This window comes from Clytia hemisphaerica, unplaced genomic scaffold, assembly GCF_902728285.1.
Source record: "Clytia hemisphaerica strain Z4C2 unplaced genomic scaffold, Clytia hemisphaerica genome assembly, whole genome shotgun sequence".
NCBI lineage: Eukaryota > Metazoa > Cnidaria > Hydrozoa > Leptothecata > Clytiidae > Clytia > Clytia hemisphaerica.
The window spans coordinates 1,891,097-1,918,435 of record NW_027103836.1 but is presented as its reverse complement, the minus strand read 5'-3'; the positions used below and the strand labels follow the sequence as shown (position 1 = coordinate 1,918,435).

The 27,339-nt window shown below is 34.8% G+C and overlaps 1 protein-coding gene and 1 long non-coding RNA gene across 2 annotated transcripts; one reads left to right on the top strand and one right to left on the bottom strand.

Moving 5' to 3' along the window:
• Positions 1–1,078: 1,078 nt before the first annotated feature.
• LOC136807209 (DNA replication licensing factor mcm5-A-like) lies at positions 1,079–27,236 on the top strand. Its single transcript, XM_067063804.1, has 16 exons — positions 1,079–1,492; positions 11,803–11,929; positions 12,489–12,617; positions 12,747–13,001; positions 13,309–13,473; positions 16,219–16,472; positions 16,735–16,990; positions 18,848–18,913; positions 19,153–19,245; positions 19,376–19,459; positions 22,286–22,401; positions 24,601–24,729; positions 25,092–25,194; positions 25,826–25,954; positions 26,351–26,389; positions 26,705–27,236. The coding sequence occupies exons 1-16, from the start codon at positions 1,332–1,334 to the stop codon at positions 26,804–26,806; spliced, it is 2,208 nt and encodes a 735-aa protein (XP_066919905.1). The 5' UTR covers positions 1,079–1,331; the 3' UTR covers positions 26,807–27,236.
• LOC136807205 (uncharacterized) lies at positions 2,726–3,814 on the bottom strand. Its single transcript, XR_010846658.1, has 3 exons — positions 3,710–3,814; positions 3,277–3,311; positions 2,726–2,885 (listed from the first exon to the last, which is right to left on the bottom strand). It is a non-coding gene; the product is annotated as an uncharacterized lncRNA (long non-coding RNA).
• Positions 27,237–27,339: the final 103 nt, after the last annotated feature.

Below are 27,339 nucleotides of genomic sequence, written 5' to 3'. Positions count from 1 at the left end.
AAGATTTCAACGACCATTTAGGTCATTACCGAGACGTTTTCTCTACATCTGTATTTTTATTACCTTCATGTTTTGCTGAAGTCATATCTGAAAATGAGCCTGAGATGTCGACCCCGGGGGTACTACCATTGCCGACCGACGGGGCGTTCGAAAAATGGAAAATAGATGGGACTCTTTGGGACTACTTTTATTTTTGAAAAAAGTGACGTTGAATGGGACTGAAATTCCAAAAATTTTCTTATTATTTCCAAAGTCCCACTAAAGGCACTAAACACACCCTTACGGTGTATTCAGCTAAAAAAAAGACCCTTGTAGTGAACTCTATCAAGTACACCCTTACAGTGCAATTCGAAGGACTCAAGAAACCTAAAAATAGGGTTCTTAGGGCGGTTTTTCGAACCATACGAACACATAAGGAAAAGGAAAACCCCACGCCACCACTGAACTGACCATGCGTATTAAAAAAAAATCGAAGTATCTTTTAAGTCTTTTCAAACTTCTTAAATGAAATAATATTTTACTTTACTAAAATAAAAAATAAATATAAAAATGGATTACAAAATTTGTAAATTGATTATAGTTGACCCATCTGCAATGTTCTGCAATACGTTTGGGATTCTCGTTTTTATTTTGCTGCTTCTTCAATGAAATTTGCAAGTGTCACATCGCGAGTCGAGAGTCCAGAAACGTCATGTGTACTAAGAGTAATTTGAACCTTATTATAAACGTTAAACCATTCAGGATGGTGGTCCATTTTGTCTGCTTTGAGTGCTATTCTTGTCATGAAGCCAAACGCCTCATTGAAATCTTTAAATAGAAACTCTTTGTAAATAGCATCCCGACCTTCGACCAGAGTCCATCCTGATTTCTTCAGAGGTTCAATTTTTTCTTTTCTATCATCTTCTGAAAGCTTTAAACGTTTTGCTAGTGGTGAAGCTGACATTCTTAGCAAAGATATTGAGGATTTGTTCGGTGCCCCAACTGAAATTGCCCTGCAATATTTTGAGGATGTGATTCTCCACAGCTTGGACGCCATTATGATAGAATGTTTATATGTTTATGGTCACACTTTTCCTGAATTTATTCCTCTCAAAAGATCTTAGTAAAAGAATCCACGGCCTCGATATCATTTGTCCAATCAGATGCTTTGTTTTCATTTTCCACCAATCAAAACGCGATTTTGGCCCTGTCAGCGTAATTTTCCCGCGAAATCGAGCAAGTGAAAGTGGTGGCTTTGATCATTGAAAAAAAACTGAGAATTGTTCGCTTCACAGATTTTCAAGCCATATCACAATCTCTTCATTTACACCAAAGATAGGTATCGAATTATAATGGCAGGAACAGGCTTCGACCAATCAGAGGTTTATTTTACGGATCCATTTGGAACTGAAGACTCAGGACCAGATCCTAACGCAAACGTTAATGAAATCAAGAAACAATTTAGAGATTTCATTCGAGAGTTTCACGAATCAAACTTTGTTTTCCCATACAGGTAAGGTTTTTTTATGTTTTACCTTATGTTTGTATGTGCGCTTTTGAGCTTGGCAGGTAAATGCTTTACCGTGAGTATCACAGCTCAAACAAAATATCGAGCTGTAAAGACAAGGTTTTTTTTATACAAGATCTTGTTGTCGGTGGGAACAACTAGTTTTGGCGAGCAGCAAAAATCCTGAAAATTTTTAATTTTGGCAGGAACTTATTTTGGCGGATGGTGATTTTTTAAAATTTTGGCGGGATCTAATTTTGCCGAATGACAAAGTAAATTTGTTCTATTTGGCCTTATTTTGAGCATTTTTGATGAATTTTAGGGGTTATTTTGGCAAAATACCAAAAAATATAATTTTAGCCCACGCTGATAACTATCAAAAATCTTCGTTTTTCAATCAGCTATTGCAGCTCAATAAATCAATGAAATAATTTGAAATAAAAAGTAAACAAACCTTGAACCTTTCATGATCCAAATAAATAAAAGTATAGACCTTTTCGCCTTTCCATCCGCCATAACGTGAGTGGTCCTAAATCCGACAGCCCTGCCTAAATCCGATGGGGTCTTTCAAAGATACAAACTAAAATAAAAACAAACCTTTCGCTGTGACGCAATGACAGTTAGTACAAGTACATCGATTTGTGAAGTGTCTTTACGTCATATAGAACAATAGAAAATAGCAAAAGAACAAAGAAATTACCCATAGCCACCATTTCACAACCATGGGGAATCGCGATTTTACGCAAATGGGAAACCTCAAATCGAATAAAGCATCTTCTGAAAATTTCATTCTTCCCCATAAATGCGAAAATGAAAAACGAAGAAGCTTTTGTTTTCTAATTGTTTTTTTAATCTGCCACGAAGTGTTATAAAATTCCTTATAAAAAGACACGTTCTCCTACTAAGAGGTTTAAAAAATGACGTACAAACAAGAAACTGTAAAAATAACCGTAATTAATCAGCGGTCGTTAAAACCAAACTAAAGGAATCGCGTCAGCAGTAAGAATTCCCATATGACGGTTTTAGAAAGTTTTCAATGAAATTATTTCTGAATGACTGAGAATTTCACTTCACAAAAGGATAAGTTATTCGGGACGAACTGAAAGGTGTGGCTAAAAGCGTATAGGGATACGGTGGAGAAAATTAAAGAAAAATTAAAAACACTGGGAAAGCAAAGAAGAACATCTATTTTCTTTAAATCCCAACAATAAAAAATAGAGGCGCACTTAACAGTGATGGTAGTGTTACCCTAATTGTAATTTATCGAAAGTGTACGTAAGGTAAAAAAGCTAAAAGAATAAAAGTTTATACGGCTAAAAATATAAAAGCCATGGATCATTTTACAACTAGTAATATCTTTGTCTTCTTTTCGTTTTTCTTCTAGCGCCGGACCAGATTTCTAGATAGAGATAAATACAATATATAGAGTCCCTCTAAAAGCACCCCGTGCTCATCACAGTACAGCCCCACTGGAAAATTAACTTTGATTTAATCTTCATTTGAAATTCAATAGATTTATATCCCCATTGGGATTTCGATAGAAATTTGTCCCGAATCCCCACTTCCACCGGGGGCTGTGAGACAGGGTGCTCAAAAGTACATATAGCATAGAAAAAAACTATGACGTATAGCGAATAGACTACAGGGTGTGGTATAAAATTGAATGGGGATTAAACCGATTTCTGGTTTTGATGGCAGCAACTTTGACAGTCTCAAAGTATAGTGGAATTTCGTCCGGATCTCGTCTGATCACGAAACTAATTGAATTTGAAAGAAGATATGACTCTTACCCCCAGTGAAGATGACATGCTCATGTCCAATCAATCTGGTACAAATGCATTAAAGGAAAAAAAAAATTAGAAAAAGATTGAGGTTTCCAAAATTAATTCTCGCTAAAATTAATCAAAATCTTTGAAATCAACTCATCTGAACCCGGCTGTATTTCCCCACAATATATCGCAACTAAAAAGTAATGCTTTTACACCGTATATCTAACTGTACAATCAAACGTTACATTACATGAACGTTGTGGACGTTTATGTTTATGTCAGCTGAGGTGTTGCAGGGGGAAACAACAGGATGGTGCCTGTCCTTAAAAAACGCCTTTTCGCTACTTATTCATTTAAGATTACACTCAAATGCATTTAGTCGATTTAGTATTCTCAAAGGTATTTCAATATGACACTTTTTACGAGGAAGATGTTTATCGATTACAAAACTTACGTCACAACCACGGAGCGCAGACTTTTAGTTTTAATGACTTGCTCTCATTCGTTTGGTTTCTGTAATAAAAAGAAAGTCGGTATTGTGAACTTTTAACATGCTTTAAATGGAGGTATTTGTACTAACTGAATGAAGATACCAAAGTGTCAACTAAACTGAAAGATTTGATACACTGAACCAATTGAACCAAATAACAACAATACACCTTTTCCGCAGTTACATCAATATGCCTTCTTACCTGTCTTTAAAAATATAAATAAAAGTAATCACTGAAAAGGACGCGAAAAAAAAAGACATAAGTGTGAGAACAGAGTAATCAAACTCGTTAGAAAAAGTACCATTAGAAGTCATAAAAAATCAACCTGAATAAATGCAATCGAAATTCCAGAGAACTATGTCAAACTCCCACCACATAAATTTTACAATTACGTCAGAGTAGACTACGCTCGCCACCGAAGAGGTTTATTTAGAAAGGGTAATTATATTTTATTGTTTGCTTCTTTTTTAAAGATTCGCCGGGTTGGAAAATTATGAATTTCTTTGTACATATTTTACCTACCCCAAATATTTAGGAGGCTGAGTTTTAAACGAATCGTCAAGTTGAAACAAACGATAAATGTATCAAGGTCTGTTTTATTTACCCCCTGGTGACTTAACAAAAGAGACTTAACTCAATGTTACAATCCAATTATTGAAAGTTTGTGTCGGCCTTTTTATAATGAGCGAGACATACGTTCTCTGATTACGCAATTTTCATATTGACATTTTCGAGGCATTTTGATGTAACTGTCCCGTAATTCGTAAAACTAATGCGCGCGCATTATTTTGATGCTCTCCACCGTTTAGTCTCTGGAGGTAAACAAACCCGTTTTTGCCTGCGTTCCCTTAGGGAAAGTTGGTCTTTTGAGCTTTTCTTAAGTTCTGTCGAACAAAATCCCCTCAAATTTTATTATGTTCAATCTATTCATGATATTATACCACCCTGAAAATATTTTGCCAAAAGAAGATCGCTGTCAAAAGTTAGAGGCTCAAATCCCACTTTCCCTAACCCCTCGCAGGCAAAAACGCGTTTTTTACCTCCCAAACAATTTTATACACAACGGTGGAGCGCACATTTTCTCAGGCCATTTCTGAGAAATTTGAATTACGGGAAAGGTGTATTTGCTTCTCATACAAAACATAATTTCTTATTACAGAATTTATGATTAATATTTGCCATATCGATAAAAGATAAAAAACAACAACATTTATAATTAGCAAAAGCTTTTCGGACTTTCCATCATCAGTGCTATAGAATAGTTAGTTTAGGTATAAACTTTTCTTTTTTTATGATTTTTGTTGGCGAAAACGTTTAGAACATCCCACCGTTCTGCTCGCTATAATATAGCGAGTTGAACCTGATTGGTCGAAAAAAGCTGTGAAATATTTGTAATAATTATCGGAGCCGCGAACTCACTCACTAAACAATTATGCGCAATTATCTCATTTAGCCGTGGCTTTTTTATCTTAGTAAGAGTAACCACGGTAAAACATATCAAAATCAAAACATTCAAATCAAATCCTTGATTCAATAAGTAGTGTAGACCTTTCTCAAAGCTATTCACTATTACCTGTGTGTTATTTAAAGCTTTTGCAATCTTTGTAGTGTTCTTTTAATTCAAATTTCCTCGTAATGATCTTAAAAACTTAAATATCCACTAAAATGCTCCAAATAAAAATCATAAGTTATGTTTCGACCGATGAGTCCATGGGTATTGATGAAACAGCCCGATATAAGTCGAAATGCATCATTTTTATAACCTAGCTTAATTTGGTAGAAAAGCTTGATCAATTCATGAGAGTAATTGGTATGATCAGTTGCTTTGAAATAAAGAAGTATGCTATCATTAATATTTCGCAAAATCATGTTGATTGATAACAAAGCCCCCTTTCAAGCTCTCTTCTTTGATATCCTTGCAAACCTTTCAGTTCGTGATTGAGAGAGTGAGATATTTTTTCTACTTCTGTTTAGTTGATATAAAAGGTCTGCCAAACGCTTCACCGGAGAGTCTTTAAATTGTAAGCTTCCCTCCAAACTTTAAAAAGGATAGAAAGAGAACGGAGAGTGTATTCTCCTCTCTCTGAGCTAATGGTTTGTTTGCTCTTTCCATTGTTGGCCAATTACCTTACGAATGGTTTATGTAAATCTAATAGCGAGAGATTGATCTCTCGCGTTCTCTTTCTCTTTCTCTTCAAAAACATGTAAAAAACCTAACAAATCGACACCCTGGACACTCACACTGCTACTCTGGATTCTAAGAGATTCTACGTTCTGTAAAATGCAAAGAAAAATAAAAACATAACAGTAAAGATTGCGGTCAAAGTAGCGATATAAACTTTCAGATTAAAAACATTGCTGTAGAGCTGTATTTTTAGGAAGAAAACAGCTCTAAAACGCTTGAAATTGAGCTTTTTTATCGCGGTTTTTTGTCGAATCGCCATCTTAGTTTATACAAAAGGCGCCATTTTTAAAGGGACATTCTACGAATAATTAATACTGCTAATAAACAATAGAGAAGTTTCTGATTCGCCGATTCATTTTCTTGCAATTTTTGACTAAGTTTGGGATGTTCTAAACGTTTTCGCCAACAAAAATCATAAAAAAAGAAATAAGTTTATACCTAAACTATAGAATAGTAAAATTGAAAATCAAAAAAGTTACAAATTTATTTGTCTAAAATCATTAAAAAGTAATAAAAGAAAGCTATTAAAAATGAAAAGAGGCATTCTCACGGGACATGTGAATGTATCTTTTCTATTAAAATCTATGTTACACCATTTCTAAAAAGAATTAAACGAGCAGAGTCAAGTTGGTCATTAAGACGTGGTCTCTTAAGGCCAATTAATGCGGCTTCCAGATTTTCTTAATTCTTAATTGGGTATTCGTGGGAGGGTTTAAGATTATTTTCCATAAGAATTCGTGGTCAGGGTGGTTTTTGAGATGCTTTGCAGGTTCAGAGTTGTGCTCAAAGTTATTATGTTCTGACCACCTGGTTTCAACATTACGTTGGGTTTCGCCGATATAGTTCAATCCACAAGAACACGTGCCTTCGTAAATTTTACACGCTGGGTTTGGATTTTTATCCTTCAACTTAAATAACTGTTTTACTTTCTTTGTTGCCCATTTTTTAGCAAAATTAATTTTGTCGTCTGTAAAAAGCTTCAATTGTTACACCATTTCTAAAAAGAATTAAACGAGCAGAGTCAAGTTGGTCATTAAGACGTGGTCTCTTAAGGGCAATTAATGCGGCTTCCAGATTTTCTTAATTCTTAATTGGGTATTCGTGGGAGGGTTTAAGATTATTTTCCATAAGAATTCGTGGTCAGGGTGGTTTTTGAGATGCTTTGCAGGTTCAGAGTTGTGCTCAAAGTTATTATGTTCTGACCACCTGGTTTCAACATTTCGTTGGGTTTCGCCGATATAGTTCAATCCACAAGAACACGTGCCTTCGTAAATTTTACACGCTGGGTTTGGATTTTTATCCTTCAACTTAAATAACTGTTTTACTTTCTTTGTTGCCCATTTTTTAGCAAAATCAATTTTGTCGTCTGTAAAAAACTTCAATTTTTCAATGAATCGCTTTGCAAGTTGTTCATTGCTGTCTGAAAATGGAACCTCAATGAGTATGATGAATTTGCGTTTTTTTTTTGAAAAGGAAATCAGGTATGATGCAATCATCAGTTAATTTCGTTTCAAAATCCACAAATTCAAAAACTAATTAAGTTTCTGGACACTGATATAACACTGATAAATGGCCAAGTTATAACATCTGTACACAGGAAGCAGAACAAGCATCCCACACACTGGTCTTCTAAGGTACCTAAAAGGTATAAACATAATACGATCAATGGTGACCTAAATCGATCATATAGAATCAGTAACAATTATAATAAAGAAAAGGAAATTATCAGAGAAAAGTTTAGAGAAGCAGTTTACCCAATTCGATTCACCGAAAGCGTCATCAAAGATTCTATGTTTACAAACATTCCCTCTCCAAGTTGAACGATAAACTATTGCTAGAACTCTGGAAACAAAACATTAACAAGATAGCTGTAATGTCAAGATGTCAATCAATGTAATTTAAAAGTGTGAGTTGTAAAAATAATTACCTTTTATTCTAGATCAGTTGTTCATGTTTAAAACGATAACAATTCTGTAATAAAAGTGACTTGTGCGGGAAAAATACGAAACAACTTGGGCTGGTTTCCATCAAGAAACAAACAGACTAAATTGCAAAAATGGCACGAAGTTGAAAAAAGGAGGGATGCGGTAGCACTTAATTTGAATAATAAATATCGAATCAATGAGGCAGCAATTGAGAAATTCCATCTTTTATTGTTCTAATCATTATAATATTTACTTATAAGATGCTTTTTTTTTCTTTTTAATCTTTGTGTAAACTTGCATATGTTTCCAACTAAATCCAACCACGGCTTTTTCGTTCCTCTATTTTTGCATACAATTCAATATGGCGGATGGAAAGGCGAAAAGGTCTATTCATCTAAAGTGAAGATTACATTTCAAAATAAAACGATTTCCAAACCAACCTAAAGTCAGTGTCTGCCAACTAAAAATTTCTCTGCAGGGTCACTGGTAAGGAGTTACGACTTCAGACTTTAGATTCCAATTCTTGTATAGGCTCCATAAGTTAAGAAAATGAAATTATCATCTAGCACGGAGGTTTTGTTTTTAAAAAACAAACTTCAAATTAAAACTGTTAATGAACTTATTACTTAAGAATATCACTTACTTACATAATTTGTTTATGATATAACACCCCTTTCTTAAGGCTCTTAAAATCTTTTATGTTTGCTGCAAGAAGGGAGAAAAATTTAAATTGACCCCCGGTTTTTCCTCTCTTTTTCTAGCTAAGTTCCCGCGTGTTGGTGTAGCCACAACTTTAATCTGGGGAAATGAAGCGTTTTCATTGGTCTAAAATCATGGATGGTCACGTGACCAGAATTTTTATCCAGGAAAATGCCGTGGTGGCAATGTTTTGCTTTAGTGAGTTTGACCATTTTGTTATTTTGATTTGAGCGGGCGAAATTTCTGTACAAACCAAAATATGGCTTCGTTGGAATACCAGTTGAAACACTTGTGCATGAAAACCAGAATATTATTCTTCAATGGGAATCAAAACTATAAAGTGCACTTACAAACATCAATATGTCAGATCTGACAAAATTAATAATGGCACTGTTATCATTGACAATAAAACAAAAAATTTTCTTTCAAGAGTCTTGTAAACATTCCCCAGCCAACAACTTCCATCGAAATGATCTGTCACTGCAAGTCTACCATTTTTAGCGCGGTCTGAGTATTGAGCCGAGAACAGTTGCAGAACCCCCGCGAGCTCCTGCGCCGGTGAAATACTTTAATCTGTCGATCATTTTCTCAAGCGAAGTACGCGAAGCAATTCTAGCTTTACAATGTCGTGGATCATCAGTGGATAGTATTCATTTATCATTATCCCTTTACAGTGTAGACTTAAACTTGTACAGTATAGACCTAAACTTGTATATCAAGATTACGGGATTTCGAGTACGGGTCGATTTTACTTTCGTTTTGAGTGCTTTAGTTTTCAATTTTAAGCCAATATCTTAGCAACAGGGTGCTCGCCCATAGTTACAGGGGTTTGTCCAAAAAACTGAACATAGAAAATTTTCCAAATCCACCATTTCGATTAATGCAATGAAAAATGAAACTTTTCTAATGTTTCACTTTTTTACAACTATTCTTCAAAATGAAAATATTTAAGATTTTAAGTTCTTCTTTTATTCAATGATTTTTTACGGCACTTTGTTGACAATCTAACTTTTGCATCAAATTCCCGCTTTCTTCAGTAAATTGCAGATGAGAAAAAACCTAAGACACGGATCAGGGATTGAAACAGATATATTAAGGGTTGGATTTTACAGCCGCCCGTCGTGCAAGGCATTGAAAGGCCACGGGTGCCAAAAAGAAGGGCCGTTTGAAATGCGGCAACCTCATTGGTGGAAATTTGATTAACAGCTGTGAAGGAGAGCTGAGAAGCAATCAGTAGAAGAGACCACTTTTGTTTTTGCTGCAGATTTCTATAAAACTTCTCTCAGGGAATACTTGTCAATGTACATGTACATGTGTTGTGTCAACTTGTCAGCATTGTATTGTTTTAAAGGAAAAGATAAAAGAGGTAAGACTAGCCTAGTTTCTAATCCTGATATAGGAGTTTAAGTTTAGACTGCTTTATTTTTATTCTTAGAACTTTTTCAAAAAAAAGGAAAAATAGAAATGTTGTATTTTTTACTGCTCTATTCACATACTGAATTTGAAATATTTTATGTGTGGTTTTTCTTTGCAAACTTCAAAAAACTGATTTTTGTTCCGCTTTTGCAGGACTTTGGCTTAAGTGCTTGCGTGCAGCATATGGTACAAAGTCCAAATATGCTTTTCCCGTAATTTTTGTATAAAGAGTTAGGTCTATACTGCTTGTATATACATATTAAAATGCTTGCAAAGTAGATAAATATATTTCACCGTTTGGCTTAGATTTGATTTGCTTTTTCAAACAAGTAGTGAGAAAATGAAAATTGGAACGATCATGTCAGTAGGGAACTTTGCGAAAGCTTGCTAATACTCAATTAGATTTTCCTTGCAACTGTGCCGAACTGACGTACAGGCAAACCATTGAGGGCAATTTTGCAGTCCCTTTTGATAACATTTTCATACTTTATGAAGACAAAACACCTAGAAGCCAGGCCCTTTCAAACGACAAAAGAGAAAACAATATATGCTCTTTCTCTTTATAAAATTGCAATTGTAGATTATCTTTCAAGAACAAGATACCATCCCTACTTTTCATTTTCAAAAATGAACAGCAAAATTTTAGGGGACAATTTTACATGAAGTAAGATGGAAACAATAACACTCTCATATGGGATTTTGAATTTAGCAAGAGTTGTTGCGATAAACAGACTGTACCTTTAATCGTAAAGGTTGGCGAGTTTAGTCAAAACACAGATTTGATCTGCAGCGTCAGGCTTCACCTTGTCTCAATAGATGAGTCAGATTGAAACAACACTATCGCCAAAGAAACTCCCTAATAGTTTTCTTTAACTTCAGAAAAAGTACTTATACCCTATTATGGGACACATATTGAGAGAATTTTATTCTGTGAGAATGGGGCCCATAGGAATTCTTCAAACGGAGAAAAGCTTCATTCCATTTAGGATAAAAAAAGCTGGGTGATTTTATTCATTCATGCAAGAAGGTGATATCTAGAATATTAAAACACTTACCATTTTTTTGCATCAGGGCTATTGGTGTCATAAGAAGTGTCCCCCCTCATCAAAGATTTAGACTTTCTCAAAGTCTTTGCCTTCATTTATTCTCCAAAACACAACAAAATATAGATTCAAATAATTTTTTTCTAACCTTAAGGGAACTAATTTTCGCGGTTGAAAAAATATTTTTAAAATTCACATTCTGTGGGAATTAATTTTCGCAGTTTTGCCTTATTTCAGACACATTTCTTTTCTTTTCCTGGGGATTTTACAATTTTTTGATGACAAATTGCTAAATCTGTAATTCTTGGGCTTTAATTTTTGCAGTTTTGTTGAAAACTATGAAATGAGTGAAAATTAGCTAATTATAACTGGAGACATGGTATCACAGATAGCAAAAGATCAAAATTCAGCAGCGCAGTAGGGCCATTTTTAAGTTTGATAAAAAATGCGCGCCACTCCACACTTATTTTCATTTTGGCCTTAAATGACTTTTCTCTTTTGATGAAATCATATACAGAGTAAGTGTTGTCTGTTTGGATTTTTTAAGATAAAAATGGCTTTACTGGAAATCCCATTTTCTTTGGAGGGGGTCCTTTTCTATACTGAATTAATTTATTTTACAAATGTTTCTACAATATCCATTGAAAATAAAAATCAATCTGGTTATTTGATAGAGTCCTATTTGAAAAATGTTTGTTACAGTATTGAAATAATTTAAAACATCGAATTGAAATATATGTATTGTAAAGATGTCATCATATTTATTATTCTTTTTTTCTTTATTTTAGGGACCAATTAAAACGTAATTACAACCTAGGCCAATATTATTTGGAGGTTAGCTTGGATGATCTTAGAAGCTATGATGAGCTTCTTGTTGACAAATTGTTGAAGAATCCGACTGAACATATTGCCATTGTAAGCCATGTTCTTTTTAATGATGAGATTAATTATAAAATTTTAAGGGAAAAGATTGCAAACATTAAACTAAATTCAAGTGAACAAAACTAATCTGCAAACAAAATTAAATTGATTTATGACTATCCCTCACCCTTTTAGGCATGATGGTCATTTCTCTTTACTCCCATATGAAAGGTCCAAGTTCAATTCCACCCACTCCTTATTTGGCAAATAACATACTTCACCTGGTTCAACCATGTGAGGGGAATGGGGTACCATTACTCTGATATAAGAGTGGCATAATAGTAGTGTGTGGTTGCACTCAAAGATTTAATGGATCAGTTTTTCACAATTTTGAGCAATTTCATAAAATGAATTATTTTTCATTTAGGGATAGCTTTTGATCTTATGAACGAAATTTGTCAAGTAACTCATCGAAATTTAAGTTTGTACGTTTTCTCTTTTCAATGAAAGAGGCTTGATTTTTTTTAAATAGATAAAACTCATAAATTTCACTTCAAAGAGTGTAACTTATTTCTAGCACCCCTTTTATTAAAGATTCATTCATACCTTTCAGTTTGAAGAGGCTGCAAAAGAAATTGCAGATGAAGTAACAAAACCACGCCCTCTTGGGGATGAAGAAGTTCAGGATATCCAAGTAACTTTACGTTCAGAAGCTAATCCCGTGGGTCTCAGAGATTTAAAGGTAATATTTTATTTCAATTCCATTATCAGAAAGTTTAAAAGTACCTCAAAATTCAAATTCTGTTCCAAATAGATTTTTGAGAACCATTATAAATATCATTGTAATTTTACTTCTTGTTATACATTTTAGTCTGAAAATGTATCAAAACTTGTTAAAATACCTGGCATCATTATCAGTGCATCAACTATCCGTGTCAAAGCAACTAAGATAACAATCCAATGTAGAGGCTGCAAAAACACATTACCAAACATTGGTCTTAAACCTGGTCTTGAAGGATATGCAATGCCACGTTCGTGTCCAACAGATCAAACAGGAAAACCTGCACCATGTCCATTGGACCCTTTTTTCATTCTTCCTGACAAATGCAAATGTGTTGACTTTCAGGTTTGTACAATAAGCTATAAATGCTTTGCATATTTTGAAAGTTCTCCCTCTCATTGATAGGTAATAGAAATTGAATTTTATGATTATCATTGCTAAGTTTTTATTTTGATCGTGATGTAAAGGTCAAGATTACATGCTTTATTATGTGTCCTGAAAGACTTTATTAAGAGATTTCTTTAGACTGATCTTTGGCTATTATTAGTTTCATGAATTAGTATAGAAAACTTTTTGACAAGCCTTTATCACCTTTTCTAATTGTGAATTCAGTTTCTCCCTTTTGAATTTATTAAACGATGATAATTTTCAGGTTTTGAAATTACAAGAGTCTCCTGATGCAGTCCCAAACGGTGAAATGCCCAGGCATCTCCAGTTATATTGTGACCGATACTTGACAGAAAATGTTGTACCCGGTAATCGTTTAACTGTGACTGGAATATATTCTATCAAGAAAACTGGACCACAAAAGAAAAAGGTATTACAACATATTTTACCCATTGGCCCCGGCGAGCCATTTTAAGTGAGGGGGCCAACACTTTGGGAAAAAATGTCGCCCACCATGGTTGGGCGACGAAGAAAATTTTTCACTTTTTACACCCTCAAAACACCTTAAAACAATATCTTATTGGGGAGAATAATAGTTTTTGTGGTTTAATTTGGTCTCAAACCAGCTTAAAATAGTAATTCTTTAAAACGTATGACATGGACTACCAAAATGTTTACTATACCTCATTCAATCCGTTATAACTTTTGTGCAAAACTTTACATGCTTTTATACTTTACATATATTTTTCTTGTATGTGCCATGTTAAATGTAGTGACTTTTGGCTGATTCAATTTACGTCTTTGACTCCTGAGTTCAAACTTGTATGTAATTCAATAATAATTGATTAATTGATTAATTATGGTTAAAACAGATTCATTTTATGATTCACCGCAAGAGTCTGCTAAATTGCGTGGGGTGCCTGGGTCAAGATTTTTGTGTGGGTCAATTTTTTAGCATGGGTCAAAATTTTTGCGTGGGTCAAAATTTTTGCGTGGGTAATTTTTTGTGTGGGTCATATTTTTTCATGGTTTCAGCCCCCCCCGTTAAAATAAGGGGTGATTTAAAATTTAGAGAAAAACACAAAGGGCAAAAATGTTAAAAACTGAGAGATAAGGGGGGACTTGGTCTCAAGGGTCAAATGGAAGCCCTTGCTACTTGAGGGGGGAGTGATCTTGTTCCTTTATGTTCCAACAGCTGATATTTCTTCGTCACTTTTTTCATTTTTACCTCATTCTAAAATAATTTTGTTCCTGCTGTGTCCCGATCTTGCAAAGCATCTAAGGCTCCAATCACATTTCAGCTATGGAATTTTCTATTTCGGTTCCTTGGGTGAATATCTGGGGGTTTCATTTTTTGAAAATTTTGATTTTTGGTGCCTGGGGACAAGGCTAAAACTTTGGAGTAGCCTAGAGACTTGAAAAAGACTTCCAATATTTGGGGCCTGAACGAGTTTTTCACAACTGCTACAATTTGGGCCTCCAAAAAGTTTGAAAAATGCTGAAGTTGAGCCCGGTGCGTTGCGCACGTTCGACTATACACTACTGATCCTAAATTATGAAAAATTTATTTTTATTTGACGGACCAACCGACCCATATTCTTGAAAAGATTTGCCCGTAGAACAATCAATTAAATTGAAAATTGAAATTGAAATTGAAAAAAATGTTTATCAAATTTGACAGAAATTTGTCACTTTTGACTTTGAGCCATTTTTTTTCAGCTGATTTCAACTGAAAACTTTGTCTGAAATTTTTGTCAGAAAATTCGAGTTTTTTTAAGTTTTTTGCTGAAAATTTAGTGTCTGAATCGTACGAATACAAGCAACTAAAAATTAAAATTTCCCTATATTAAAATTATAATAAAAATTTTCAGAATTTTTTTATTAACCTGATGTAACAGCTATAACTTAATGGGCACCTCAAAACCATCCTTAAGCTTTAAGGGGGGATAAATTGATAAGGGGTGATTTATGTTTTAAGGGGGGACTCAAAATCATGGATGAAACCATGTTTTTTGCGTGGGTCATATTTTTTGCATGGGTCATTATTTTTTTGCGTAGAAGGGAAAGAAGCAATGAACTGTCATATCTCATTTTTTTGCTTAAAGTTATAGTGCTTATTTCCATGACACTGGAATCCTGAAATATAGCATGCTAAAATTCAAAAGTGTGATCCTGAAGTGTGTCTATAAAAATTAGACGGGTGTGTGTTGATTCTGCATAATATTAGAGTAAATAAGTGGAGCTATGCAAAACCACAACGCGTTACATAAAAACAGTGTGCTTTTGTTTAGTTTTCGTAGATACACAACACATTTTTGTTTAAGATAATTTGAAAATTTTAATTTGAAAAAAAAACAAGTTAGCTAACTCGAGAGTTTTATTTTGGTAAAAAAAATCGAGTTAGCTAAAAAATCACCAAAATAATAGTGACCCACGCAAAAACTTTGACCCGCGCAAAAAATATGACCAACGCAAACAATATGACCCACGCAATAAATAATAACCCACGCAAAAAATATGACCCACACAAAAAATGTGACCCACACAAAAAATGTGACCCACACAAAAAATAATGACCATCGCCAAAAATATGACCCACGCAAAAAATAATGACCCATGCAAAAAATTTGACCCACGCAAAAATTATTTTGACCCAAGCACCCATGCAATAAAATGACCCACGCAAAAATATTGACCCACGTACCCACGCAACCCATACAATTTAGCAGACTCTTCACCGCACTATGAAGGTGATACTTACAAAATAAAGAATGCAGATAATTTCAAATTTGTTTGTATGCAACTGTAAAACAAGCTGATGAATACAGATGCTGAAACAAATTTCTCAAGGACATGATTTTCAATTCATTCAGTTCCAAAAACTGCAAGAAAAACTATTTTCTACTCGAGTTCACGTGGTTGGAACTGTTTGATTACATAAGTTGAGAATTCATCAAGGAAGTCTTTTTTTTTTGGTGTTACAGCGAGCTATAAGATCCAATGATGGAAATCAGAGTCTTCATATGTATATATTTTTGACAGTAAATTTTTCTTAGGTAGCATCAAAGCTTATTTTTTCATATCAAGCAATCTTTCATGAATTTCACTATTACAATGGAAATAGTAGATCAATACGCTATAAAGACTAGTATTCACTTTCTTTAAATTATTCAAGGATAATTCTGGTGGCGGTGTTGGTATCCGCAAACCTTATATCCGAGTCCTTGGAATCCATGTTGAAACAGATGGACCAGGACGAAGCTCAGGTAGTATTCATTTCACACCTCAAGATGAAGAAGAATTTCGAAGGCTTGCAGCACGTCCAGATGCCTTTGATGTCATCTCCAGAAGTATTGCACCTTCAATCTACGGTAGTGAAGATATCAAGAAATCAATCGCTTGTCTATTGTTTGGAGGTTCGAGAAAAAGGTGATTTATATTGACAATTTGCGAATAATAAATTTTACCTATTACTTCAGCAATTTTTCTATGTTCTCTCTGACATTTTGTGAAATGCTTTAATATATACTTTAATATATTTCAAATGATTGTATATCGTAGTATTTCTATAGTAATTTCTACAGCAAAGAAAACTATTTTTTTGGATTGATGGTGTCCGGTTTTGGTTGTTTTTAATTTTTTATATTTGTATCATAAATGACTGTTTAAAACTCATTATTTCTTTCTGTAGACTTCCTGACGGTCTAACGAGGAGAGGGGATATCAATGTTTTACTTCTTGGTGACCCTGGTACAGCCAAATCACAATTGCTGAAATTTGTTGAAAAAGTCTCGCCCATTGGTGTGTACACTTCAGGAAAAGGAAGCAGTGCTGCAGGTCTTACAGCCTCAGTTATACGAGATCCAGTATCCAGGAATTTCATCATGGAAGGTGGTGCAATGGTACTAGCTGATGGTGGAGTTGTCTGCATTGATGAGTTTGACAAGGTAAACTAATTATAGCTGAGTCTCCATAACTCGAACCCTCACAAGAACCAGGGGGGCACATGTTCAGTGTAGTAACCCATGGGGTAATAACCTGATTTTCGGTAATTTAAAAAAAATCTGGGACCACCACCCTGTTTTAGTACATGGTACTAGTTTTTTCTGAGATTTTTTTTAGGGGCCCACCCCTTTTACTACCATGTAGTAGCTATTACCACCAATTTGAGTCCTTAGACCGCCCTTTAGTACCTTGTAGTAGATATCACCGCCCATATAAATCCCTATACCACCCTTTTAGTAACCTGTAGTAGCAGCTATCACCACCCATTTCAATCCTCATACCACCCTTTTAATACCCTGTAGTAGCTACCATCACCTATTCTTGATATGCGTAGGTCAAGATGATATATTTTTTAATGGAAGCACTCGAAAAAGCCGGATTTTGACCTCTGTGTTTCTATTTTTAGTAACAGAGGGGTCAAAACCCGGATTTTTTCAGGTGCTTCCGCAAGAAAAATGACTTACGCATATCAAGAATTTTGAATCTTTACAACACCCTTTTAATACGCTGCGAAAACTAACCACACCTGTACAATTTACTTTGTCTTTATTTTAACACAACTAACCATTCTTTCTGGTCCTTTTGTAAAAGTACTGAAAAGCAATAACAAATACATCCAGTTTGTCCAGGTTTGTCTCGCCCCTCAATACTCTCCACTTCTTTGGCTACCATTATGAAAAACAATAACAAAAATATATACGGCACCAATTTATGTAAACATTTGAAATTCGAATATTTCAAACATTCGAAATTGAAATTTCTAAACATAACAAAAAGAAAGAAAGAGAAAAATAAACAAAGAAAGAAAGAAGAAAGAATTTTAGTTATGGCACAATGCAGTACACTGCAGTACGATAATACAACTGGCAGTTTTTCGATTTGGTTTGATCAAATCTAGCTGAATATACTACATTGTACTATCCTTCAAAATTAAAGTTTACTTTGGTACCACTCAATTTAGTACATGGTAGTAATTTTTTCTGGGATTTTTTTTAGGGGACCACCCTTTTTACTACCATGTACTAAATGGAAATAACTTCGAAAAACCACCACCCCACCGGCCATGGGTCACTACACTGAACATATACCCCCCCCTGCGAGAACGCAAATTTGTTTCCGCTAAGGACATATTGCGTTATGAAGTTGGTTTATAATGCATTGATAACTCAACTGAAGGGGCGAGAAAACTTGTTCGAGTCAAGGAGACGGAGAGGTTCGACTTATAGAGGTTCAATTTAAAGAGACTACTGTATTTTAAAAGATAATAATTTTGGGCATTCATCTATGATTTAGGCAATTCAAACCTGTTAAAAACAGAAATCACTCTTTCATTTCTAAGTATGTTTGAAAATGTAAAATATTAGCTTTATAAAGGGTATTTTTCAAGCACTTTTTTACCACCGTTATTCGGTGGCAAAAACTCAATTTCAAATTGATTTTTCAAACTCAATTTTCTAAAATGGAGAAATGAGGGTACAAAAATTTGAAAACATCAACTGTACTGTATTAAAATGAGTCTAATAAGTAGCAAGTTTTTTTCAAAATCAAGTTAGAAATTTTTAGCCTATTAAAGATGCACGAGAAAACACCTAATTTGGACATTAGAGGGTGAACATTTTTTTCGTCGCCCAACCTTGGTGGGTGATATTTTATACACTGCATTGAAACTCAATTTTTCCGACCAAAACGGTGGAAAGGAAAAGTGCTTTGCAAATACCCTGCTTTATGATCTCATGATATTTGGACTGGCGCACTGTTTTATGAGAAACACATATTCCATTTCGTTTAATGTTTTTAAGATGAGGCAAGATGACAGAGTAGCTATTCACGAAGCAATGGAACAGCAGACTATTTCTATTGCTAAGGTTAGTATCTTCGACCATACCCACCGCCCATCTTCATTCTCTTATTACAATGAAGTTGCTTTGAGCTTTAACAAAAAGTTTGAACGAAAATATTGAACAAATTTAATTTTGGACATAAATTTTTCCTCGAAAACTTTCAAAATTAACCGTGCAACTTTTAAAACCTTGATAATTATGTTTATTTTTTAAGGATACAATTATATTGCAAACTTTAAAAACCCTATTTATTTATTCTGTAGGCTGGTATCACAACGACTTTAAATTCAAGATGTTCAGTCTTAGCAGCCGCCAACTCTGTTTTTGGTCGATGGGACGATACTAAAGGAGACCAAGTAAGGATTTGTTCTTATAGATAGGCTATGTAGCCTATTTTGGCTATGTAGCCTATACTCGTTTACCGACTATTTGCGGATAGTTTTCTCTGTATGTATCACTTTATTGTTTCAATCTTTTTTCTTTCAGAACATTGATTTCATGCCGACTATTTTATCACGTTTCGACACCATCTTCATCGTGAAAGACGAACATGACCAACAGAAAGACATCGTAAGTTTTGATTATATGCTTACGCCTGCGCCATAAATCTTCATCAGCATGTGCAAATTAATATTATAGAGCAATGTTAAAAGTTCTTCAGTCGCAGACGGATTTCTGTTTCAGCAAAGTATATGAAAAAAGTTTTTCAGTCTCAAAATTCTGCATAGTTCACCAAGTTTCCAAGAATATGTGTTAAGTTGCTGTGTACTTATTCACCAGGGCTTGCCAACCTGTTCCTTCCACAAACAATTTTTCCGCAATATACTTTTCGAATCTTTTTGGTTCGGAATATATAAACTAATGAATTCAGTCCACCGTTTGCGAGATTGATGACAAACACAGCATATCTGGTCCGTCTTTTTGATCCGTCTAGTGGATAAATAAACATGAAAATGGTGTATGGTAAATAACAAATGAGATAGCAAAGCGTTATGAGTAATAATGTCATAACTGCTTCTCGTTTTTGTTTGAAATGGTTCTGCTCTACTACGTTCGTTGTGTGACCTAACTCGATGTCCGGGTTCTTGTTTTCTTTCCGCGCTTTTCGAAGTAGATTATATGACATCAGGTTTATTTGAAGGGTCAATACGATAAAAATAAACAATATCGAAGAGATATATTGTGAGAATTTAAACATTTCGCTTGATAGTGACTTTTGTTGGAATAGTACTGCCATCTGTATATACACCAAAATAATTTTAACTAAGAACTGAGTCACTATGAAACAGTAAACGTAACGTGTAGGTATACGCTTTAACGGCCAACGTAGCGCTATGAAACGTAACACGGAAATTGTTAGAAACACGGACGTCCCGAACATGAATTGGAATTGATTAAAACCACAGAGAAGTAATAAAGCAAAGCAATGTTTTCAGTTATCATGTAGTTCATGATACCGTTAATCAATGCAAATATAACACCGGTCAGAATATCCCATACAGACAAGTAAATAAATAGCTTGGTAACAATGCTAAACGGGCGACTAGCTTTAAAGAAACCATATATTAACAACATGTTAGAGAGAAATGATATTCCCGTCAGCATGTAAATATATTCGACATCTTTGATTGGAGTGAAAGTTCCGTTCTGTAATAAGGGTTGAGTGACCAGTAAACATGAAATATTATTGATTGATAGCTCACCCATTATGTGTATTGTAGTATTAGTTTTTACTATTGAACATTGTCCTGATAAAATCTGACTTTCACTTTCACTTGTGACCTCACAACTATCAAATTTCCCGATTTTTATGGATCTATATACTTTAAACAAATAAAATCTTCTTTTGCTTTTAAGTCATCCAGATTCGAGATCATTTCAGCCTACCTTCCCATATCTAGCTAGCTAAAAACACAGTCGTTCTACAATTTTGAAGTCGATTTTCATTTATAAGAGTGAATTTATCTTTATACAAAAAAACGAATTTAACGATAAAATATAACCCAGCATTGAAGCCTTTTTATTATCAGTAGAATTGTTAATGAGTTCGCACCTCAACCTCTACCTGCTCTTATTTCGTTCCGCTTTGATGAATTCATAGTTTAATGAACTTTTTCTATTAAAATTCAAATTTCAGAGTAATCCGTTCTTTGCTTTTCTTATTGGAAGCTATTCGTTAAAGACGTATATGTGACAATATGTGATATATGATATGTGACAATTGCGCAACTCACGCCCCCACCACGCCCATGGCTGGAACCCCCCCCCCCTGGCCGCAGGGGGGGCTAAAAGGTCGAGCAGCGATTGGTACCTGATTTTAGCCTGTGGCTAGGGGGGACTAACCGTGTTAGGGGTCACCTAAATCTTTTCAGATGGACCTGGGGGCTACATTCTATGTTTGGTGATTGAATTATAAGCAGCCTACCAGACCAAAGGTTGGCATTTCTCAACTTATATTTTAATCTAAGCAATGCTCAAAAACTAACAATTTGGTATCTAATATATTATCTGCAGTGCCGTAGCATGGGGGGGGCAAGGGGGACTATAACCCCAATAATTTTTTCAAAAATGGTTATTTTGCAAAGTTTTTCTTTTTGAATTTGTCATAATTGTCTTATAAGTGCATGCTTTGAGTGCATTTTCAAGCAATCTAGAGCTCAAATTTTCAAAATTTCCCCCCTCGGGCCAAACCATGGCTGGCCCTCGCGGTATCACTAAGCTTCAGCCCCCTAATATGAAAATGCTTCCTACGGCACTGATCTGTAAAAATTCTTTAATCATTTTGCATTTACTTAGATAAAAAATCTGTCGGCAAGGGATCTGCATCCTGACTTGATAATCTGGCAGTAACCTTCAGTACTTAACTTATCTCTAATTTCTTAGGGCATTTATTCTATTTAGCAATAAGCTAAACTAACTGTTGTATTTGTTTGATAGTTTGAGAAGGATTTTCGAAAGAATTTGACGTGTCATTGGCTTAGGGGTCACCAAAAATATTTGGCAACCAGGGGTTACCTAAATCTTAGGGGTCACCTGAATTCTTAGGGGGCACCTAAAACCTGCTGCCAAGCCATGACGCCCCAGTTATTTGAATGGTGTTAAACTTAATTTCCGATTTAATTGACAACTGCATCGAGCTTTAGTATACGCCTTTAGAATTTCAAATTCTAAAAAAGTTTGATTTGATTAAAGTTTATCTTTGCAATCTTTGCATCTAAGTAATTTGCCAAACCTGAACAATTTTTTATCAAACTCTGCAAAAAAAATTTTACCAAACCATCTTGCCTTTTGTTTGAGTTTTCTCAGGTAACAGTTATTGCTTGCTTGCAGGTAAATTTTCGATTCTTTTTGCCTTTTATGGAAAAACATTCATCGAATATTATTTTATTTTTTCAGCGTTTGGCCAAACACGTCATGCAAGTTCATTTGAATGCAGCTCAAGCCTCGTCAGATGGCGTAGAGGCTGATTTGAGTTTGAATTTCCTCAAGAAATACATTGATTACTGTAGAAGGTAATTTCTATTACCTGTTTTGAGCAATTTCTAAACTGATTTTTTTTTAGCTTTTCGGTTTTTTAGCTTGGAATGCCTTCATGACCATAATGTAACACTGTGCTTGATTAAAATCATTAAAAAGTGGATTTTTGACCAACTATATTCCAAAAAATGTTTCTGTGTTATGCAACTAATTGCAACTTTTTATTTTTTTGAAATTTCCTATTTGACAATCGTCTGACATCAATATTTAGGTCGAGAGAATGGAAAAAAAGATTTGAAGTTTCCCTTTTTGATTTTTTTTACTATACACGCTTTTTTTAAAGAGACGCGAACACAACCAGCAAACGTGGGTTTTATTTCTAGACCTAGTAAAAGCCTTTGATCGTGTTCCGCGTGATCTTCTCTGGCTAGTTCTCGAACGATTCGGCGTACCGCCAAAATTACTAAGTGTTATCAAAGCACTTCATCACACCATTCAAGTGAAATTTACTGTCGATTCCATATCACACATCCTTGATTGTAAAATCGGAGTGAAACAAGGTGATGTACTCGGCCCAATACTCTTTTCGATGTACATTGCTGCTATTATGATTACATGGAGGCAAACTCGCAACCACCCACAATGCATCTTTCGTACCAAAAAGGATTTCGTACTAACTGGCAGGAGACCATACACAAAAGGTGATGACTTCGAACTAGGAGATTCAGAATACGCTGATGATACAGCCGCCCTATTCGATTCAAGAGAAAGTTTAACAACTGATGCCCCTGTTATAAATACTCATTTCGACAGATTCGGCATGGAGATACATGCTGGAATTCGTGCCCTTCATGACAAAGCTTCAAAAAACCGAAGTATTATTTGTTTCACGCCGCAATGCACAACCGATTGAATGTGACCGTGATGACGTAAATCTCAATGATGAAAAATTCTTCCCTGTCGTAGATAGATTTACCTATCTTGGATCTGTTATCACTGGCGATTGTTCCGATCGAGAAGATGTGCTACTTCGAGTTAAAAAAGCGGGAAATATGTTTGGTTCGTTGAAGAAATGTATCTTCGGAAATGTAAAATTAAATTTGAAAGTGAAAGGGAAGGTTTATGAATCCCTTATATTGTCGATCCTACTTTATGGATCAGAATCTTGGTGTCTGACAGAGGAGTTATATCGATGGTTGCGCTCCTTTCACAATAGATGTGTAAGAGCTATGTGTGGAGTAAATATGATTGATGTTTTTGAAAAGCATATTTCGAATGAGAATTTGTTTAATCGTCTTGATGTCAAATGTATCGATTCTTATATTGTTAAAAGGCAGTTAAGATGGGCTGGCCATGTTGTACGCATGGATATGAATCGTCTACCAAGGAAAATGATTTCGTCGTGGGTCAGTGAAAAACGACCGCGGGGTTCTCCCGAAATGACTTACGGTCGCTCTTTGTTTAAAGCTCTTAAAAAGGCTAATATTGATAAAGACAACTGGTATAATCTCGCTATGGACAGGAACAACTGGAGAGATGCTTGCAATATAATTTCTTGATTTTTTTCTTTACCTAGCAGCGCAATGAATATCCTAAATTTGTTAGTTTTTTTTCCTAACAATTTTTAGGCCAATTCCCCTTAGGGGATGGTACAATTTATTATTTATTATTACACGCTTTTTTTATAAGAATAACTTCTATAAGAATATCAGGGTGAGATTTCAGAGTTAAAACAATAGGCCTAATGTTTAGAACAATAGAAAAATAAGAATGATGCTCACCCTCAGTCAAAGTACACTATTCTTATAAAAAAAGCGTGTATGCGGTGATTAAACAGAGTAGAGTTACTTCTGACTGAACTTTGCTTTCTGATGATTTTGATGGCTTTGAGTCCAGTGAAGTAGACTAGAGTATACCGCCATCTTGATTTTTTTCTATTTCGTTTTCAAAAATTATAAGGAAACAACAAACTAATAAAATATATTCTAAAACCCCATCAAAGCTTATGAAAATATAAAAACATGAAAATACCTCCAAAATTTGAAAAGAATTGGTCTATTGGTCATGGTTTTCTGTTTGTTTTTCTCCAAAAAGGGGATCTAGTTGTCTAGATTTGCTTCCACCCCAAGCAAAGCCAAAAAATGGAGCCTGCCAAATTACACCGGGTCACTTATCAGTGCAATCCAGTCTATCAAACTAACTAACAAAGCAAAACGTGTTATTATTCATCTTAGGAAGTGCGGACCACGCCTATCACAATCAGCAGCAGAGAAATTACAGAATCAATATGTTTTGATGAGAACAGGTGCGCGAACACAAGAACAACAATCAAACAAAAGGAACAGTATTCCCATCACTGTCAGGTCTGTAAAATCGCTCATTAGTTCTTTGTTTAACGATTTATTGGTTTCTTTGTTTATTGTTTTTTTAAGGATCAACAAGACCGATATATAATCGTCCGTACCTGACCCAATATCTACGTAGAAATTCAAGAAATTGTTTCTACAGAGGGAGTCTTGTGTAATTATCCATATCATCGATCATCATCATTTAAACTTGCTGTGCTTGTAGCCAGTTCCTAGCCATCACCCAAGCTTTTTGTGTGCCCTTTTTCCCAAGAAATATTTAACATACCGACAACACAACCACATTGAGGACACTTCGTCTGATTCTAAAATTGACCATCGAAATTGCTAAATTACTTTTATTATTAACTCCACTTTAGACAATTGGAAGCTATCGTACGTATTTCTGAATCACTGGCGAAGATGCGTTTACAACCCTTCGCATTGGAAGCTGACGTCGACGAAGCTCTTCGTTTGTTCCAGGTATCACTTAGCTCTAGTTTAGCCAGCAAACTTTCTTTCCTGTCTATTTTAATAGCTAGAAAGTGGACAGAAAGTTGACATGTAAAATCTTTACTTGAAAAGATTTGAAAGAAATTATATTGCAATGGCGTCAAAAGAGGGCAATGTATGACTCTAGACAGTCAAATTTTCCTCTGCTTTAATTCAGAGCTCCTACTCTTCTTTCGAAATCACTATTTATAGCAGAGCACGACAGAGTAATCTTCTCTGATTCTACACTGAATTTGAAAAGCGCTGTCAAACAGATATACAAGAGAATGAGTAAGCTATATCTAGCTGGAAGCCTTTTTAGAGTAGCCAAAATGTTATCTCTTTGACAGATTCATGAATGTTACGTTGAAATATGCGGTAAATATGTTGTGAGGGTTTTGTTCTGTCGTTCTTTTCACTATTCTAGATTCCGTACGCCATGCAAAATTCCTCAATCCAAAACTTCCAGATAGTTAAATTTTCTCGACTTTTAGAGCGTGTCGGACAAAAATTTTCCCACCGGCACCATAGATCTCTTAAATTTATTATAATATAAATATTATCTTGGACGTCACATTTTGTTCCAAAAGTTAACCTTCTAAACTTTTTTCGATTCTGCCAGGTGTCAACCTTAGATGCAGCACTTAGCGGAGGGCTATCCGGTGCTGAAGGGTTTACTCCTGAAGAAGATATCGAAGAAGTTAGACGCTTGGAGACTCTTCTTAAGAAACGATTTGCTATTGGTTCACAGGTACAATGACTTTGTTGTCAGCTACCTGTTGTCAATTTTATTCAGCTTTGACAGTTTAGATATGATAAAATAAAAGTAACGAACCTCATATAGGTGGCTCATATGAGTGTTATGTTTCACAAAAATTTTGTCTTTACACAAGAAACTTCAGCTCTCACGAGCTTTTTGTTTTATGTCTTTGATACTACAGTTTCAACCATCGAGTTTGAAGCCCTGAAGGGGCTAGAGAGGAATTCTCAACGTTAATCAAGCAACGCCATTAGGATGGGAAATGAGTGGCTTCGGATCTAGCAAGGGCTTTGAAATCAACGGTTTCAACCGTTTTTCTTAGTGTAAGATGTCTCATGTTCTTGTACCATGACTGTCTGATGAGAATCGATCTTCTTTATATTTTAGGTTTCAGAACAAAGAATTATCAGTGACTTTCAGAGACAGGTACTAATTTCAAAAAATCTCTTATCTAAAAAAAATGTCTCGATTATCATTTTGCAGTTAATTTTTGTTAAAAGTTTGTCCATGAATCTGTAAAAATTTGATAGAAACCACTTTCTGATGTGAGATCCTTGTCCTTAATCTTATAATAGATCAAAGTGGTGGGCCAACCTGGATATATTCCCTTACGGAGTATTAGAATCTACTCGGAGATTAGCGTACCTCTAAAACAATTCCCAACATCTAAAATTGTGTTTTCTTACGCCTAATTGTTTCTACTAATGTTTCTTCATCCGTTTTATTTTTCTTTTCTTTCAGAAATTTAGTGAGAAGGCTATTTCAACAGTCATCCATATCATGTTACGTCGTGGTGAGTTGGAACATAAATATCAACGTAAGGTTCTTTATCGTGTACGTTAAAGATACGTAAGAGACGAGCCTAGACTCACGTAAATCAAATACTGCTACGTCAAACCGCAACAGCGAACTTGGGAAATAAAAATTCAAGAAAGAAGAAAAACGTTTTTAAAGATCTTATTCTCTTCGCTCGTACAACGAAGATAGACGGACAATTGAAAAAATTCTGATTGAAACCCTTAAGCTTGTTACCTTCGCCATGAGACTCGGTTGAGAGTAAAAGGACGATATTAAGAGTGCAAACTTAAATCAGTGTTCAGCTGGAATGGGAAAAAAGAAAGAGACAGAAAAAGGTTAAAAATCTACATATCATATCATAATTTTTTTCTTAATTTTTTCATTTCATTTCGTGTTTCGTTTATGAACTAAATAATGACTTTGTAAATAGTAAAAGGTCAGAATAATAATTTCAAAAAAATAATTCTTTACAAGATTTTCTAATTAGCCGTATCTTTCTCTTTTGGTCTACCTATTTTAAGTTGGTGGCATCAGCCGGTATCAAACATTTTGCTTTAGCTTTACTTCTATAAGTTATC